The sequence below is a fragment of the Oncorhynchus mykiss genome, chromosome 23 (assembly GCF_057628025.1).
Source record: "Oncorhynchus mykiss isolate SJ-2025 chromosome 23, ASM5762802v1, whole genome shotgun sequence".
In the NCBI taxonomy this organism is placed as follows: domain Eukaryota; kingdom Metazoa; phylum Chordata; class Actinopteri; order Salmoniformes; family Salmonidae; genus Oncorhynchus; species Oncorhynchus mykiss.
In genome coordinates, this window is record NC_143044.1 from 15,662,401 (window position 1) to 15,677,308 (window position 14,908).

The 14,908-nt window shown below is 41.6% G+C and overlaps 1 protein-coding gene across 4 annotated transcripts in view; it reads right to left on the reverse strand.

Moving 5' to 3' along the window:
- The window catches only part of LOC110502487 (receptor-type tyrosine-protein phosphatase epsilon), a 66,269-nt gene that overhangs the window by 23,700 nt on the left and 27,661 nt on the right, over positions 1-14,908 (reverse strand). For all 4 annotated transcript variants that reach the window (XM_021580534.3, XM_090216940.1, XM_090216941.1 and 1 more), the window contains 3 exons: positions 10,637-10,708; positions 5,434-5,530; positions 4,916-4,989 (listed from right to left, as the gene is read on the reverse strand). In XM_021580534.3, the coding sequence (XP_021436209.1) occupies positions 4,916-4,989; positions 5,434-5,530; positions 10,637-10,708 (243 nt within the window). The remainder of the gene's footprint in view (positions 1-4,915; positions 4,990-5,433; positions 5,531-10,636; positions 10,709-14,908) is intronic.

Consider the following 14,908-nt stretch of genomic DNA (forward strand, 5'->3'; position numbering starts at 1 on the left):
TGTGTATGATGTCTGTACAAGAGTAAGACTATAATGTGTTATGTCCAAATAAATAATAACTCTGCCAATTTGCATGTTTGAGTGTCTATGTGTGTAACATGTAGTGCGTCTAGCCTTAATATTAATCATTGTAATCCATATCGTATCACATTCATAGTTTCATCATAATTACCTTTAACATAATTGAAGAACACATCCCAGCATTTCCATAGCAATTGACATTTCACATGATCATGAAAGAGACCTTGCATTACTCTAGAGACGGCTTCAGCACATTACAAATGTATTCCGTACAATATGTTATTATTCCCCAATGCCCCTATTTTGATATCTTCCCCTTGCTTGTTGTAAACATATATAAACTTGTGGACAAATACATGAAGATAGACAAACAAACACATTAAATTATAAAACAATTTGACAATACACTCCTTAGTGTACTTGTTGTCGCATCAGCTGTGTTCTGTGTCAGTTGACCTGTTTAGTTGTGTTCATTATTTGGTTTCTTTAATATTGTATTTTATGCACTTTGAGAGTGTATAATAAAGTGCTTTACAAATGTAATACATAATTAATTACAAAGTTAGAAAGTTACAATGAATTTTGCTTCAACTGCATGTGGTAAGGTAGACAGTGAATCTTTTTATAATTTTCTACCATTTTAGACGTGTTAATTCATCTTGACAGATCTCAATAGCAGAATATGCCTTCAGTAAGATATCGCTACAGAATAGACCTGACTTTTTGTTTTGATTGTGACGACTTATCTAGAGAACAGAAGTATTGAAATTCAAGAAGAACTATGTACACACAACCTAAGGCTTGCATCATATCCCACAACACATACTCAATGGTTCAAATTAAATATTGTATACATAATTAGGGCTGTGGCGGTCATGAAATTATGTCAGCCGGTTATTGTCATGCAAAAGCCTGCCAGGCTCATGGTAATTGGCCGTTAATTAACAAACACGTTAAGCATCTCCAGGCCACCAGCATAGAAGCCACTGATGCGTGCCTTTGGAATATATTCTTTCCAAATGCACTGTATTCAGACTCCTTGACCTTTCCACATTTTGTTACGTTACAGCCTTGTTCTAAAATTGATTTAATAATTTTCCCCCTCAATCTACAACTAACATTTTTTTTTTTTTTGCAAATGTATTCAAATTTACATAAGTATTCAGACCCTTTGCTATGAGACTCGAAATTGAGCTCAGGTGCATCCTGTTTTTATTGATCATCCTCGATGTTTCTACAACTTGATTGGAGTCCACCTGTGGTAAATCCAAATGATTGGACCTGATTTGGAAAGGCACACACCTGTCTATATACAGTGCATTCTGAAAGTATTTAGATCCTTTGACTTTTTCCACATTTTGTCACGTTACAGCCTTATTCAAAAATTTATTCAACTGTATATTTTTCCTCCTGACAGCCTGCTTGGAGTTTGTCTACAGGCTTCTAAAGGACTCTTAGACCATGAGAAACCAGATTCTCTGGTCTGATGAAACCAAGATTGAACCTATTGGCCTGAATGCCATGCGTCATGTCTGGAGTAAACTTGGCACCATCTCTATGGTGAGATATGGTGGTCACACCATCATGCTGTGAGGATGTTTTTCAGCGGCAGAGACTGGGAGACTAGTCAGGATCGAGGGAAAGATTAACGGCGCAAAGTACAGAGAGATCATTGATGAAAAGCTGCTCCAGAGCGCTCAGGACCTCAGACTGGGGCAAAGTTTCACCTTCCAACAGGACAATGACCCTAAGCACACAGCCAAGACAATGCAGGAGTGGCTTTGGGACAAGTATCCTTGAGTGGCCCATCTTGAGCCCAGACTTGAACCCGATCGAACATCTCTGGAGAGACCTGAAAATAGCTGTGTAGCGAAGCTCCCCATCCAACCTGACAGAGCTTGAGAGGATTTGTAGAGAAGAATGGGAGAAACTCTCCAAATACAGGTGTGCCAATGTAGTAGCATCATACACAAGAAGCCTTGAGGCTGTAATCACTGCCAAAGGTGCTTCAACAAAGTAATGACTAAGGTGTCTGAATTCTTATGTTAATGTGATATTTGCATATATAGGCCAATGCATATGCTCTAATATGCATAGGTGCCGACCGGCTCAAAATCGGTCTTATGTAGCAAAATTTGAAATGTAGTCTTTTACATTGGATAAAAGTAGAGACTCTGTAGCCAATGGTATATCATACACTACAGTGGATAAACAATGGGAAAGTATTTTTGCTTTGAGAGTTGATAAACTTGTAATCTCACTTTTGAGAAAATGGCCTTTGAATGTTTCGGTACTACTATTGGAGAGCCCTTTGTCTACACCCATTCAGCATTGTTCACACCCTATTAAGCTTTATCCCCACCCATCTCTTTAAGGGTGGATCTGAATGTACTAACAACAGCAGTCAAGCAACCAAGCTAACTTGCTAGCTACTTCCAGACATTTAAGTGAGAGAGAACAGATCACTGAACATTACTCGCCCTAGCAGAGATGGTTAGGCCGGTATGTTATCCAGAGCATTGGTGACTGCAACTGTGCTGTCAGATTGTCCGTTTGTAAATTCAGAGCGTTTCGTGATCAGAGCGCACACCGGATGCTCTGGCCGATGAGTAGGGTTGATCTGAACGTTCTGACTTCACAACAGCAGTCAAGCACCCAAGCTAACTGACTAACATTGACTAATTCCAAACACATAATGACAGAACACCCCACTCTGACCATTTTACTCACCCTGGCAGAGCTGGTGAGGCTGTTTTCATGTTATCCAGAGCGTTGGTGACTGTAACTATGCTGCTAGCAACAATTGAACTACGCTTTTCTGCAGACGTTTACTGACACCGGCCATATTCAACGGGTGTTGAGCGTGAGTAAATTGATTGCTATTCTGCTCTCTCTGGCACACTCAGACAAGAGTGCTCTAAAATGCATAGTGGAGTCTTTGGTTAAGACATGTAGCTAGCTAGGTAAAAAATGAACCATAATCACAACTCATGACATTACTACCCTACATGAGTGTGCAGGTGGCGAACCAACCAGGTTCAGTGTTAGCTAGCTAACATCATGCTATAGCTAGCCAAGCAAATGGGTCTTTGTCAAAATTTAAAACGTGTAATATCTAAAAATTTATAGTTAGCTAATGCACTGTAACGTACAATTGACCTTATTTTAGAGCCAAAAATTTAATATTTTCAGGTCAACTGTAATATGAATACCACTGTAAAGCACAATGTCTCCCCTTTCCAGCAAAATCAATGATGAGACCTTCATGCTGCTCGTCTCTGCATAACTGAAGAAGGCAATGAGCTCCGTCGGGTCTTTAAAAAAATGGTGGGTGGGGAAGCGAAACCTACTTTGTGACAAGGAACGGGGAGATGAGCCAATGTTGGGAAACAGCTTTTTCATCCGATCTGTCCAACATCACCACTAAAATGTAAATAAAACACTATAAAGAGTTTATATAATGTGTCATTGCATACCTATTTGAAGGTTTGAATTGGGTTTTTAGGGCGGTGCTAAAGTTATCTTCAGAAGTAAACAGAAGCTGTCGCGGCTTTTGAGAGTAATGATGGCTTGCTGTGATGAAGCAAAAAATGTATGCATTCAGTTGACACAGAATTAGTTGCATTATGCGTGCTGTACGTTACGTCATGACACGTCACAATTTAACGTACGGTGTCAGAGGGGTTTTCTCCAATACTACCGGACCATTACCATGTCAACCAATGCTTGAATAGAAACGTAGTTCACACCCCAGATTTTGATGCCAACACAGTTGCTACAGTCCCATTAGTTTTCATTGCAGCCTCGTTTGAATGCCGCGGTTGCACACATTTGTACGGAATGGGGTTAGTCAACAGTGGCTAGCTAGACTATCTTACCCATATACATCATTCATGGTTGGACGCGTCTCCTGTCGGATGCCATGGTTGCCCTTAGTTTGAAGATGTAATTCGGAAACGTGTTTTCTCCATCTCCTTAGCTATCATACTCGAAGTCCACTGATTTCAAAACTCAGTCCTCCAGAAAGTAGAGAGCAACACTTAAGCAGTTTTAATACATAATTAAAGGAGCGTTAGACAGGATTACCTAGACATACTGACCAGCTCAAATAGACAGAAGTGTGCTATATAGCAGACCAATCCAAACTTCTCTCGGCATGTCCAGCCCACTCATCATCTCAGCCAATCATGGCTAGTGGGAAGGTTGCTGGCTTTTTCTATGGCTAAACCAACTAGGCTCGTAATTTAACAATTTAATTCGTAATTACAGATGGCATACAAGTTTGTTAATAAGGCACATGAAAGTGCATATGTTCAAGAAGGCATTTCAGCCAAAAAACACATGTTGACAAATAAAAAAGTTTACGTTTAAACGGCTCTCCTGTGAAGTTGTGACCCGCGACATACGCCTAGTTTCCTAAAACAGGTCACATATGGAAGTTTTGAATTAATCATCCATCACTTTCGAAAGCGCTGTCCAGTTTGTTGTATTAGGCTTTGAAACATCCACAACGACCATGTTTTACAATCAGTTTCAACCTGTTGTTGAATTTCTTTCTTCAAATTGATCATCACAGTGAGTAGAATTTTAAAAGCACATACTCTTTTGATGATAAGTGTATGATGTGATTTTCAATTGCATTTACGTTGATGTCAGATGACAATACAGCCCTGAGCCCTGAGTACCAGGCCATTAGAACCTGATGATCGTTAACGAGTTGGGTACTACTAACGAACGCATGGCTAGAGTGCATAAGAGGAGATTACTGTGAGTCAACGGTCAAGTGGAATTTTACTGTGGTCAAAACTCATGACTGCTGGTGTGGCGGTAATACAGTTATCGCAACAGTCCTATTCATAAGATGTATGTGGAAAAGTGAAGTTGTGAGACGTACCTTGATCTTCCAAGAAGCCATTTGGAATCTTCTTATCAACTGAGGTGACAAGAGCCTTCCTGTGGTTTCTAAACCTGACCAGAGATTGTGACAGAGAAGAGGAAAAGGAAACAAAAGAGGAAAGAACTAAAATGTTATCCGACCATAACCGATGAAAGAGAATATTTCAGCTCAACAAGTCAGAAGAAATAGAAACAAACCAATCTGTACTGAAAGCTGTTCTTTCTCATGAGAAGCACAGAGTATCCTCACCTCTGAGAGAGGAGTTGACAGAGTGAGTGAGTGAGTGAGTGAGTGAGTGAGTGAGTGAGTGAGTGAGTGAGACAGAGAGAGCATGGTATAATATGACCTAGCTAGGCATTTGTTTTCTGTTTTACTGGAAGAGCAGTTGTTGGAACACTTTCCACCCACACACACACACACACACACACACACACACACACACAGTGGGGGTGGGCTGGGCTGATGATAAAGGAAAGGATGGGGGTGAGGTGAAGCCACCCAGTGTTGTTTGTTACCTTAGGAAGTATACTGTCGGGAGAACGATGATGATGAGAAGAAGAGAGACGACCAGCATGTAGGAAAGTACATGGGCACCCTGGGGGGTGGGGTTTTCTGGGAAACAAAGATAAATATATTATTTTGTATACTACACATACAAGTGTTGTCAATATTTTCACATCTATATGCACCCATTTAAATAGATAATTGCACTGGGCATGTCTAACAATTGTTTAAATTTAGGATCGAGTTAATGTATGCTGATTGTCCTGGGCCTCGTTTCCCAGAGCCTTCATAGCGTTAAGCTCATCGCTAGAACCATCTTTAGTGGCCGAGTCGTTTCCCAAAACCATAGTTACTAAAGATGCACTTTAGTATGCACCGAATGCACCGCATGTGCACCGCATGCACCGAATGGACGGGAGATTCCAGCAGCGCCGGACAGGCGGGAGACTCCGGCAGCGCCGGAGTGAAGGGCGATTCCGGCATCGCCGGCATGACAGGCGGCTCTGGCAGATACTGGCTGACTGACGGCTCTGGCAGCTCCTGGCTGACTGACGGCTCAGGACAGACTGCCGGCTCTGGCAGCTCAGGACAGACTGGCGGCTCTGGCAGCTCAGGACAGACTGGCGGCTCAGGACAGACGGGAGACTCTGGCGGCTCAGGACAGACGGGAGACTCTGGCGGCTCAGGACAGACGGGGAGACTCTGGCGGCTCAGGACAGACGGGAGACTCTGGCGGCTCAGGACAGACGGGAGACTCTGGCGGCTCAGGACAGACGGGAGACTCTGGCGGCTCAGGACAGACTGGCGGCTCAGGACAGACGGGAGACTCTGGCGGTGCTGGAGAGGAGGAAGGCTCTGGCAGCGCTGGACAGGCGGGAGTACCTGTAGGGAGAAGACAGAGAGACAGCCTGGTGCGGGGGGCTTCCATCGGAGTGCTGGTACGTGGAGGTGGCACCGGACAGACCGGACCATGAAGCTGCACTGGAGCTCTTGAGCACCGAGCCTGCCCAACCTTACCTGGCTGAATGCTCCCCGTAGCCAGGCCAGTGCGGCGAGGTGGAATAACCCGCACTGGGCTGTGCTGGCGAACTGGGGTACACCATGCGTAAGGCTGGTGCCATGTATGCCGGCCCGAGGAGACGCACTGGAGACCAGACATGCTGAGCCGGCTTCATGGCACCTGGCTCGATGCCCACTCTAGCCCGGCCGATACGAGGTGCTGCACTGTACCACACCGGGCTATGCATGTGCACGGGGGACACCTTGCGCTCCACCGCATAACACGGTGCCTGCCCGGTCCCTCTCTCTCTCCGGTAAGCCCAGGAAGTTGGCACAGGTCTCATTCCTGGCTTCGCCACACTCCCCAATACATTTTTGGGGCTGCCTCTCGGGCTTCCAGCCGCTCTGCCGTGCTGCCTCCTCATGCCACCGCCTCTCTGCTTTCTCTGCCTCCAGCTCAGCCTTGGGGCGACGATATTCTCCAGCCTGTGCCCATGGTCCCTTGCCGTCCAGAATCTCCTCCCATGTCCAGGAGTCCTGTGTTTTTAGCCACTGCTGCTGCTGCCCATTACCACGCCGCTTGGTCCTTGGTTGGTGGGTGTTTCTGTAACGATCGTCTTCGGGAGAAAGAGAGAAGGACCAAAGCGCAGCGTGGTAAGTGTTCATAATTTTAATTAAAGGAAGCACTGAACACTGAATCAATACAAAAATAACAAAATGAACGAACGAAAGAAAACAGTCCTGTCTGGTGACATACACACATAACACAAAGACAGAAAATAAACACCCACAAAACCCAGGTGGAAAAAGGCTACCTAAGTATGATTCTCAATCAGAGTCAACTAACGACACCTGCCTCTGATTGAGAACCATACTAGGCCGAACACAAAAACCAACATAGAAAAACAAACAGACTGCCCACCCTAACTCACGCCCTGACCATACAAAAACAAAGACAAAACAAAGGAACTAAGGTCAGAACGTGACACCGCTGTTCTGTAGGGACACTGCGATGGACATTTGGAGACTGTGCGCGATGCAGGGCAGGTGTTCAAAAGGCATATGTCTTGCAGCTGCAATCATGTTCCGTGCACTGTCTGTGCAAACTGTGGTAACTTTGTTTTCAATGTTCCACTGCTTTGCTAGATCCATGAAATGCCGAGCGCACGTTTCAGCATAGTGACTGTCTTCTGTCTTCATTATGGCCATAGCATGTGAATGCAGTTTCCAGTTTTTATTGATGTGGTGCGCAGTAACCCCAAGGTAGTTATGGATACAGACAGAAGTCCAGTGGTCTCCTGTGAGAGCAACAGCCATTGCATATTTCAACTCCTCCGCTTTCGTAGCCCTCTCGCTTTCATACAGCTTGTGTATTTTTGTAACGACGATGGCTCGAGGGTAACTCATACGTTGAGTCGTCCGATCCTATCCAAATAATATCCCTCAAGCCTTCGTCCTACACAGTGTTAGCTCACTGCTCGTAGACTTGTCCATAGGCCTCCAGCGCGCACACTCTTCTAGTCCTCTATTTCTACTATTAGCGTTACTTGTATTGCTGGCGTCAACAGGATATTTTGCTTGTAAATGATAACGAAGATTCGATGTTCAGTACCAGTCAAATATTTGGACACACCTACTCATTCCAGGTTTTAACTTTATTGTTTATATTTTCTACATTGCAGAACAATAGTGAAGACATCAAAACTATGAAATAACACATATGGAACCATGTCGTAACCAAAAAAGTGTTAAACAAATCAAAATATAATTTATATTTGAGATTCCACCCTTTGCATTCATGACAGCTTTAAACACTATTGGCATTTGTTCAATCAGCTTAATGAGGTAGTCAACTGGAATGCATTTCAATTAACAGGTGTACCTTGTTAAAAGTTAATTTGTGGAATTTCTTTCCTTCTTAAAAACCTCTTGCTCCTACCTGAGACGCAGATGTCTCATCTAGACACCTGGAAATGCAAATGCGCTACGCTAAATGCTAAATGTACTCGTTAAAACTCAAACGTTCATTAAAACACACATGCAGGGTATTGAATTAAAGCTACACTCGTTGTGAATCTAGCCAACAAGTCAGATTTTTAAAATGCTTTTCGGCGAAAGCATGAGAAGCTATTATCTGATAGCATGCAACACCCCAATATACCTGAAGGGGACGTAAACAAAATAATTAGCGTAGCCGGCGCTACACAAAACGCAGAAATAAAATATAAAACATTCATTACTTTTGATGATATTCTTTGTTGGCACTCCTATATGTTCCATAAACATCACAATTGGCTCTTTTTCCCGATTAAATCCGTCCATGTATGCCCAAAATATCCATTTGTATAGCCTGTCTGTTTCAGGAAAAAGCTCCCTTCCAAAACGCAACGTCATTTTTAAAAATTATATAAGTTGCCTATATTCTTTGACAAAACACTTCAACCTACTTTTGTAACCCAACTTTAGGTATTTGTAAACGTTAATAAGCGATCAAATTGATCACTGTGCGATCTGTATTCAATAGCAGCTACTCAAGAAAACGATGTCCTTTGTCTCTCTTCCAAAATCGATTGCTGTATGCTGGACGGAATGAAGGATCTATTTGTCATTACACAAAGGATTTTTGTCAATGAAAATGACGTTTTTGGCTACATCGTGTGGAAGTTGTAGGAACTGCAAGCTCCCTGCTATATATTTTTGCTTGCAATAAACAGTTCAGAGACTGGCGGATTAATACTTTTCTGTGGTTTTTGTGACCAGGTTTTTCTTGGGATTTCGCTTGCTGTTCACGTTCTGTTATAGTCACAGACGTTATTTAACCAGTTTTAGAAACGTCAGAGTGTTTTCTATCCACACATACTAATAATATGCATATACTATATTCCTGGCATGAGTAGCAGGACGCTGAAATGTTGCGCGATTTTTAACAGAATGTTCGAAAAAGGAGGGGGTAGACTGAAGAGGTTTTAATGTGTTTGAGCCAATCAGTTGTGTTGTGAAAAGGTAGGGGTGGTATACAGAAGATAGCCCTATTTGGTTAAAGACCAAGTCCATATTATGGCAAGAAGAGCTCAAATAAGAAAAGAGAAACGACAATCCATCATTACTTTAAGACATGGAAATCAGTCAATGAAAAAATCAAGAACTTTGAAAGTTTCTTCAAGTGCAGTCGCAAAAGACATCAAGCACTATAATGAAACTGCCTCTCATGATGAACACCACAGGAAAGGAAGACCCAGAGTTACCTCTGCTGCAGAGGATAATTAAGTTCATTATAGTTAATATTCAACCCTACAAATTTGTTTGATATAGAAAGAACGGGTTTTCGGAAGGTTTTTGAACTTATGTTTATTAAATTATGACATATTAATTGTATTCCACCAATGAGGCCACTAGATGGCGATTTGGTCAATTGACTGCAGGAAGGGCTAGATGTACTCTAATATCAATAACATGCATGTCAATATTTTGGCTCAAAGTAGAGGAGAGATTGACTGTATCACTACTTGTCTTTGTGAGAGGTATTGATGTGTTGAAAGCACTGAACTGTCTGTACGAACTGGGAACACACTCAGACACCCACATTCTTATAAAAAAGGGTACCAAAAGGGTTCTTAGGCTGTCCCCATATGAGAACCCTTTTTGGTTCCAGGTAGAACCCTTTTGGGTCACAGTCCCCAAGTCCAGAACAGACTCTGAGAAATGCACAGTACTACATAGAGCCATGACTACATGTAACTCTCTTCCACATCAAGTAACTCTCAAGCGAGCAGTAAAATAAGAAAAAAACAGACAAAACAACACCTCACAGCACAATGCGGACACACACACAAAGCCTTGGCAGCAGCTAATGGGGATCCTAATAAATACTAAAATGATAGGTTCAGCATTTAGAATAAGCCGCATCTATATCTGCAGCCATAAGTGGTAATATATCTCTAGGAGCTGATCTGTCGTTAGTATTTTGGGATGATTATAATGCTAAGGTACTGATCCGAGAGCAGCTCTGCTTTTCTTTCGATCCTATCAGTATCGTTAGATGTTCTAACATTGCACTTAACGAACGTTCTCTCTACGTGCTTGTTTGGGAAACACTCCTAAAAAGTTGACTCGTGAATAACGATGCATCTGGTAAGATCATCGAAATGCTTAAGTTACATCGCAACTGGGAAACAAGGCCCTGTTTGATTCCCTATTCTTATGAAAGTTACTTACCTGTAGTCTGGTTCTCATGAGAGGAGTTATTCAAGGTTATTATAGTTGCAGTCAGAAACAACACCATTGTGACTGTGGAGATAAAACAGAACATGAGTGAATACATAATGCTGTAAAAAAAATAAAAAAATCCACTGACGAAATTCCACTAGAGGGAGCCCACGATACAAACAAATTCTGGCCTGACGATGTCAGTGTTGTCAGTGTAAATAAGAGGATGATGCCCTCTGTCTGTCTGATTCTGTAACTCCTTATAGCCTATCAGTTTCCTGTCCTGTCCGAGCATATCCACATAGCAGCATGGTGCATCTCCTCTGACCTCATATCCCTAAAATACACATATCAATGTCCAAACAGGCAGCATTATCTCATAGACAACAGAAACCAGATCCCCTGTAGTCCTAGACAGACTGGAGCAAAGCTAAACATAAGCTCAAGAGATGTACATCTCACATAGCAATGAGCAGCGCTTGGATAGGAGGGAGTGAGAAACAGTGAAAACCGAATGAGAAATATCCTTTTCTAGGAACAATCACTTTGAAGGAAGAGGAATCTCCTGTTACCATTGAGTCACTCTATGAAGCCTGAAGGCACTACAAGGATACATAGGCTGTATTAAACCAGAGTACAGTTATTGTTAAGAGTTTTATCCATGTGCAGACTTCAGAGCACCACTTTAATCTCTGTTTTAGTCAAAGCTGTATGGCATATATATATAATCATTAATACTGCCATTGTTAATAATTTTCTCTCTCTCTCTCTCTCTCTCTCTCTCTCTCATTATATTTGCTTTATTGGCATGACGTAACAGTGTACATATTGCCAAAGCTTACTTTGGAGAATTACAATATTAACATCATTAATAATAATAATCAATGTTGTCAAAGGGACAACAGTAACAACAATAACCAAGGGTCAAAATAACCATACATTAAACAATAACAATAAGCATAGAGGACATGTTCAGGTTGGTTGGTCTGTCAGACACTGTCCCTCATTTTATGACAGGCAGAAATGTAGTGCGCTGCCAACCCACAGCTTTCTGCATCCTCCCCCAACAGTGTCTAACCATCTCAATGGCAAGGCTGTGATCACTGAGCCTGTACTTTGTCAAGGTTTTTATGGTCAAATAGTTTGCCACGATGTACTGTCGATTTAGGGCTAGATAGCACTGGATTTAGCTTTGTGCTTGTGTTTCCCAATAAGTACTGTAGTTTTGTTTTGACTGTGTTATACTTTGTTTTGATCTGATGGATTGGATGTTCTGGTCCTGAGGCTTCAGTGTGTTAGTAGAACAGGTTTGTCAACTCAGGCCCAGGACCAGCTGGATGTGGGGACTATTTTCTTTGCTCAGCTCTTGGCATTGCAGGGCTTGGTAATGACATCAAATAAAACTTTATTTGCCACATGCGCCGAATATAACAAGTTTAAACTTTACCGTGAAACGCTTACTTACAAGCCCTTAACCAACAGTTCAAGAGGGAGAAAATATTTACCAAGTAGACTAAAATAAAAAGTGATAATAAACAGTATGACTATGCATAGGTAACAAACAAACAGCGAGTAGCAGCAGTGTACAAGGGAGGGTCAATGTAAATTGTCCGGTATGAGAGGGGGTCACTGTATTTTAGATGTTTCCAAAACTGAATTGCTCTTTTTTGAGCTTTTATTATTAGTGGATTTTGGCCTAATTCTGCCCTGCATGCATTGTTTGTAGTTTTCCTCTGGACATGTAAGAGAATCGTACAGAACTGCATGCAGGTTTTCAATAGGGTGTTTGTCGCATTGGGTGAAATATTGTTTTGCAAGTGGACCCCACACCTCGCTGCCATGAAGTGCAATTAGTTCAATAACACATTCAATTAGTTTTAGCCAAATATTTATAGGTATTTCAATTCGAATTAGATTTTTAATGGTGTAGAATTCCCTGCATGCTTTCTCTCAGTTCATTCACCTCTCTCTCTCTCTCTCGCTCTATCTATCTACAGTACCAGTCAAAAGTTTGGACACACCTACTCATTCCATTTGTATTATTTTCTACATTGTAGAATAATAGTGAAGGAATCAAAACTATGAAATGGAATCATGTAGTAACGAAGAAAGTATAAAAAATATATTTTATATTTGAGATTCCTCAAAGTAGCCACGCTTTGCCTTGATGACAACTTTGCACACTCTTGGCATTTTCTCAACCAGCTTCATGAGGTAGTCACCTGGAATGCATTTCAAAACTTCTTAATTAATGTGTGGAATGTCTTTCCTTCTTAATGCATTTGAGCCAATCAGTTGTGTTGTGACAAGGTAGGGGTGGTATACAGAAGATAGCCCTATTTGGTAAAAGACCAAGTCCATATTATGGCCAGAACAGCTCAAATAAACAAAGAGAAACAACAATCCATCATTACTTTAAGACATGAAGGGCAGTCAATGTGGAAAATGTCAATAATTCTTCAAGTTTCTTCAAGTGCAGTCGTAAAAACCATCAAGCGCTATAATGAAACTGGCTCTTTTGAGGACTGCCACAGGAAAGGAAGACCCAGAGTTACCTCTGCTGCAGAGGATAAGTTCGTTAGAGTTAACAGCCTCAGTAATTGCAGCCCAAATACAGTGGCAAGAAAAAGTATGTGAACCCTTTAGAATTACTTGGATTTCTGCATAAATTAAGTCTAAGTCACAACAATATACAAACACATCCTGCTTAAACTAATAACAAACAAACAATTATACTTTTTCATGTCTTTATTGAACACACTGTGTAAACATTCACAGTGCAGGTCGGGAAAAGTATGTGAACTCCTGAATTTAATAACAGGTTGACCCTCCTTTGGTAGCAATAACCTCAACCAAACGTTTTCTGTAGTTGCGGATCAGACCTTCACAATGATCAGGAGGAATTTGACCATTCTTCTTTACAAAACTGTTTCAGTTCCACAATATTCTTGGGATGTCTGATGTGAACCTCTCTCTTGAGGTCATGCCACAGCATCTCAATCGGGTTGAGGTCAGGACTGACTGGGCCACTCCAGAAGGCATATTTTCTTCTGTTCAAGCCATTCTGTTGTTGATTTACTTCTGTCTTTTGGATTGTTGTCCTGTAGCATCACATAACTTCTGTAGAGCTTCAATTGGCAGACAGATAGCCTTACATTCTCCTGCAAAATGTCTTGATAAACTTGGGAATACATTTTTCCATCGATGATAGCAAGCTGTCCCAGCCCTGAGGCAGCAAAGCAGCCCCAAACCATGATGCTCTCTCCACCATAGTTTACAGTTGAGATGAGGTTTTGATTTTGGTGTGCTGTGCCTTTTTTTCTCCACACACAGTGTTGTGTGTTCCTTACAAACAACACAACTTTAGTTTCATTTGTCCAAAGAATATTTTGCCAGTAGCGCTGTGGAACATCCAGGTGCTATTTTGCGAACTTCAGACGTGCAGCAATGTTTTTTTGGACAGCCATGGCTTCTTCCATGATGTCCTCCCATATACGCCATTCTTGTTTAGTGTTTTACAGATTGTAGACTCGTCAACAGAGATGCTAGCATCTTCCAGAGATTTCTGTAAGTCTTTAGCTGACGCACTAGGATTCTTCTTAAACTCATTGAGCCTTCTGTGTTGTGCTCTTGCAGTCATCTTTGCAGGACGGCCACTCCTAGGGAGATTAGCAACAGTGCTGAAATTTCTCAATTTATAGACAATTTGTCTTACCATGGACTGACTTTTAGAGATACTTTTGTAACCCTTCCCAGCTTTATGCAAGGCAACAATTCTTAATCTTAGGTCTTCTCTTTTGTTCGAGGCATGATTCATCAGGCAATGCTTCTTGTAAATAGCAAACTCAAAAATGTTGAGTTTTTTTAAGGGGCAGGGCAGCTCTAACCACCATATCCAAACTCGTCTCATTGTTTTGACATCAGGTTAGTTGACTCCTGACTCCAATTAGCTTTAGAGAAGTCATTAGCCTAGGGGTTCAAATACTTTTTCCAACCTACTGTTTAAATTATGTATTCAGAAAAGACAAGAAAAATACAATAATTTGTGTGTTATTAGTTTTAGTTAATTTATTGTTGTGAAATTTTAGGTTAAATTTATGCAGAAACCTGGTAATTCCAAAGGGTTCACATACTTTTTCTTGCGACTGTAAATGCATCACAGAGTAAAAGACACATCTAAACATCAACTGTTCAAAGGAGACACTGTGAATCAGGCCTTCATGGTCAAAGTGCTGCAAAGAAACCACTACAAAAGGACACCAATAATAAGAAGAGATTTAC